The sequence below is a fragment of the Metarhizium robertsii genome (assembly GCF_000187425.2).
Source record: "Metarhizium robertsii ARSEF 23 chromosome Unknown MAA_Scf_13, whole genome shotgun sequence".
Lineage (NCBI taxonomy): Eukaryota > Fungi > Ascomycota > Sordariomycetes > Hypocreales > Clavicipitaceae > Metarhizium > Metarhizium robertsii.
This window is the reverse complement of record NW_011942153.1, coordinates 69,678-73,718: the sequence shown is the minus strand read 5'-3', so window position 1 is coordinate 73,718 and position 4,041 is coordinate 69,678. Positions and strand designations below refer to the sequence as shown.

Genomic DNA, 4,041 nt, shown 5'->3' with positions numbered 1-4,041 from the left:
GTCCTGGCCCTCTTTGAACCAGCCGTAATTGGAAAAAAAAAAAAAAAAAAAAAAGGTACTTTAATTGCTTTCGGGAGCAGGTGGCAAAGCAAGTCACTCCGTCCTGGAGAGGGCATAACCACCTGTAATTTCGGTGCAGCCCAGCCACCCCCTTTGTCGAGGCAGGCTAACGTCCTCCCCCCCAACGAGGCAGAGGCAGGCTGACAGCAAAAGTTTGCTGCCGAGGCAGGCTAGGCAACTATATTTCGCCGTCGAGGCACGGCTAGGCAAGGCTAGGCAGGGGCAGGCTCAGGCAACGGCGGGGCGCTTGAATTCACTGATTTATAGTGTGAGCAACATACTAAGTCCAGACCTATATACATTCGTCAAAACAAATCCATACTCCTTGTACGAGGACAGGGTACTGTTGCGCGTGCATAACCATGACTAACCCAGCATGTTCGATACGAGAGTAATATTATGGCCGGATAATACATTGATTTCAATGCTAGAGAGGCTGAGCAGTGAGGGCCGTCTGGCCACGTAATCTGATGCTGGTGTAGCTGCATAGCACGTATTCAGGGATTCACATGGCTCCTGAATTTTGCTCTGGGTTCATCATAACACATCATTCGGTTGTTCCGACGGAGGGCATCGAGTTTGGCGCATTTATGCGGCGCCTTTGCAGCACATTGTGAACCCATACAACTATAATCCTAGGTAGGAGGTAGTAAGAAAGAACGCAAAAGCACTGCCTCTATGTACGACTCATGATATAACCTACAATCTCTGTTGATTAGCATCAAGTCATGCTTCCCTCCCACCGGCGCGGCAAAGGCCAGTCATTCACGCAACCAGCCAGGTCCGATCCCCCAGTCCCAATATCCTCACTAAGGTTTTATGCAGTCCGTTACGAGTCACGTTTGGTATGGAGATGGAATTTAACATGGGATGATCCAACAACTACTGACTGGTATGTGTTAGGGAACGGCCCCACTTCAGGACTTACTTTGCTCGAGTCAGAACTTGCTTCGGAAGCTCTTACTCTCCTTGTGAACAATCGCTTCATCCAAGTCGCACCAGACCTCGTTCGTGCTCTTAGACCGTGACAGTATGCCGATTCTACAACCTTGTCATTGTGCATGAAATATTTCTGCCCCCTTGAATACGTCTTGTTGCGCTGCAGGTACTCCATATGATTGTCGCATTACAAAGAGCCAAAATGTAGGCCTACTGATAATTTTTCAGCAGCTCTGATAATAGCTTATTTTATTTTATACGCATCGAGTATGTTGGCTCTTCTGTAAAGACAGGAAACGCACGCTGTACCAAATTTCAATTAGCCCTTTAATACAGAATGGTAATGTGGCACTCTTAAGGACTGGAAATGACGAAAAAAGTTGTGATATTGAACAAGATTGTTCTAATATGCGGGGTTTCTATCCCGCAGACACTGCAAGTACACAGGCCGGTTACTAACATGTTGTTTCATGTGCCTTATCAAAAGATCATGCATTATTTGCGGCAGGTGAAATTCGATTTTTGTAGCAGAGGTAGAATCTGATTTCTGGGGATAAACTGAAGACATGCTGCACAACTGAATTTGTATAATTCCGCAGTGTACCAGCGTCAAAAGGAGGGAATAGAGAAGCAAGATCATGTTGTCGGATAAACTGCCTCTGTGATAGAGCAAGCAAACTTGGTCAGTCTTGGTGAAAAGCTGCCATAACGTCGGTTAGCACGACTCAGCTTAGACGAAAACAAGATTCGGACGAAATGATTTTTTTCAATATTAAAAAGAGAGCCGCACGTATTCGTTCAATAAAGAGGAGCCGGTACCCTCGCCGGGGCCTCCATTTGGCCAATCGGAGCTTTAGGATAACAGCAAATACTCCCTTTCGGGTAGTTTTGACAAGAACGGAAAGGTTGCCTGCCACTTGACGCAACAGCCATCTGCCCCGGCCCATGTCCCAACTCCGACTCCACAATGGGCTGTGACAAGTCACAAGTGGCTGTCGGTTCACAGGGGGTAATCATATGATCATTGTTCTTCTTGTTCTTGTTGTTGTTCTCGCAGGTCCCTCGTAGCCCCCCGCAGCTTGTCTTCATGTCCAGCCATTAATTTCCAAGCGACGTTTCCTCCGAACCTGACGTTTGAGTCTTTATATGTCAAGCAGTTGGCCGCATTTGAACAGCAGCAGGCTGCAAGGGCTTAACGGACCGGGTCCGCAGCGCGTTTGTCGACATCGCCAAATACACGATCGGACCCGCGGTTGAACCTAGGGTACAACATCTCGCCAGACTGCAAGGCTGGAGACCCATTTCGAGCGTGAAACTCCGAGCGACTTGCTCAATCTGTCTCATCTGGGCCGGTGTTTTCATGATGGATTGCAGCCACTTACTATGCTGCCTAGAGGCAGCAGTATTCCGCAAGTATTAAATATCTTGAGTTTCTAGGGTTTAGGAAGAACAAGAACAAGAATAATGATTGTATCAAGAAGCTTAATTAACATGAGTCTCATAACGTGACAACACCCAGGTAGCTTTAGCATCGACACCCTCTAATTACCACAAGAAAACCCCGCCGGCGCAGGGAGTCTCTCGACATCAGTCTGCAATGCAGCCGGAGATGAGGCGCCTATACGTTTCTTCTCCATTTTGATATATCGTGGCGGATTAGCTCCAGAACGAAACTTGGCCCAGAGGCCAGGCAATCGAACCAGCTGGCCTGGTGAGAAGCTGCTCGTGTAGTCCCCGTAGCTCATGAAATTGTCCTCATTCGGGCAATCGCTCGGGTTAGTGTGACAAATCGTCGGGCTAGGAAGGGTATCATCGATAAAGTCTCCAACGTAGTTGCAAATGTCCTCCCATGTGTGAAGGAGCCCGAACCAATGCCCAACTTCATGCGTCATTAGCCTCTGATTCCGGACAGCCCACTTGCTGATAACGCAGCCATCAAGCAAAGCCCTATCGGTTTGTAGGTTACTGGGGACTGTGCCGGCCCCGTCAAGTCCTACTCCCGAGAAATGGATTTCGCTCGCAAAGTATAGGTTGAGAGTACCAGGACCTCCCCGATGCAGGGATCTCCGAATATCCATAGCAGGTGTCTTGTCCAAAGAACCGTCCCCCCAGTCATCTCTAGTGACCCAGGTTGCATCTTGCAAGGTGAATGAAATATTGGCAAGCTGATAGTCGGTGTTTAAGCCATTTACTCGGTCTTGTATGGCAGCCAGCTACCCACATTGTCAGCTAATTTGGCTTTGAATATTTCGAGACAAGGAGTACCAACAGTAATATTCTCATCGTTGGGTTTCGAAGACATTATGACATGGGCATATACATCCACATGAATTGCTGCATACTTGATTGTTGAGTTTTTTTCCATGATTGCCAACTCCTCGTGAGCGGCCATAATTCCCGGCATCTCGTCGTGTGGATCAGGACATTTGGGGTTCCTGATAGGAAAGGCGGCAAAAGCCCTTGTAGCAACAAGACTACTTGCGAGCAGAAACGTGAAAGAAAGCATGGTGTTTGTGTGTAGACTGTCTCTTGCTAATGGTAGAAAAGTAGTAGAATATAGGAACAAGTTGTGCAGCTTTTATCAAGATACCAGGCAGGTTTTATAACAAAAAGCAAAAAGCTACCACCGACCTTTGACTCAGCCTGCCAAGTAATAACAACTGGCTATAACTGATTCAGTCACTGTTCTATTACCGCGAATACGCGGTAAACCCATAAATTAGGTGCCAAGATTCGCATAAATATCCACCTTGATGCCAGAAAGCTCCATTAGAAAAGATTCATTCGATAAAGGGGGCAAATGGGAAGATTTTAGGGCGTAATACATTTATGAAATAGCAGCTCCCTAGAAGAAACTACGAGAGGAAAAAGTATTTAACCAGATCAGGTGTTTAGCTATCACGCTTTATGTTATAGTATATTAATATTGTAACGGGCCAAGCCCCTTGAACGGCGGCTGTGCCGCCTATCACTAACTCCCCCAGCGGGTTGACTCTAGAACCTTCTGTGGAGGCGTACTGGGAAGATATAAGGCGCTATTAT

The 4,041-nt window shown here is 47.1% G+C and overlaps 1 protein-coding gene across 1 annotated transcript; it reads right to left on the bottom strand.

Annotated features, from left to right (window-relative positions):
• Nucleotides 1–2,540: 2,540 nt before the first annotated feature.
• MAA_01282 (metalloprotease 1) lies at nt 2,541–3,505 on the bottom strand (the record flags this gene model as incomplete). The annotated part of the gene is made up of 2 exons (XM_007819280.1): nt 2,541–3,164; nt 3,221–3,505. The coding sequence occupies 2 exons, from the start codon at nt 3,503–3,505 to the stop codon at nt 2,541–2,543; spliced, it is 909 nt and encodes a 302-aa protein (XP_007817471.1).
• Between the last annotated feature and the right edge of the window lie 536 nt (nt 3,506–4,041).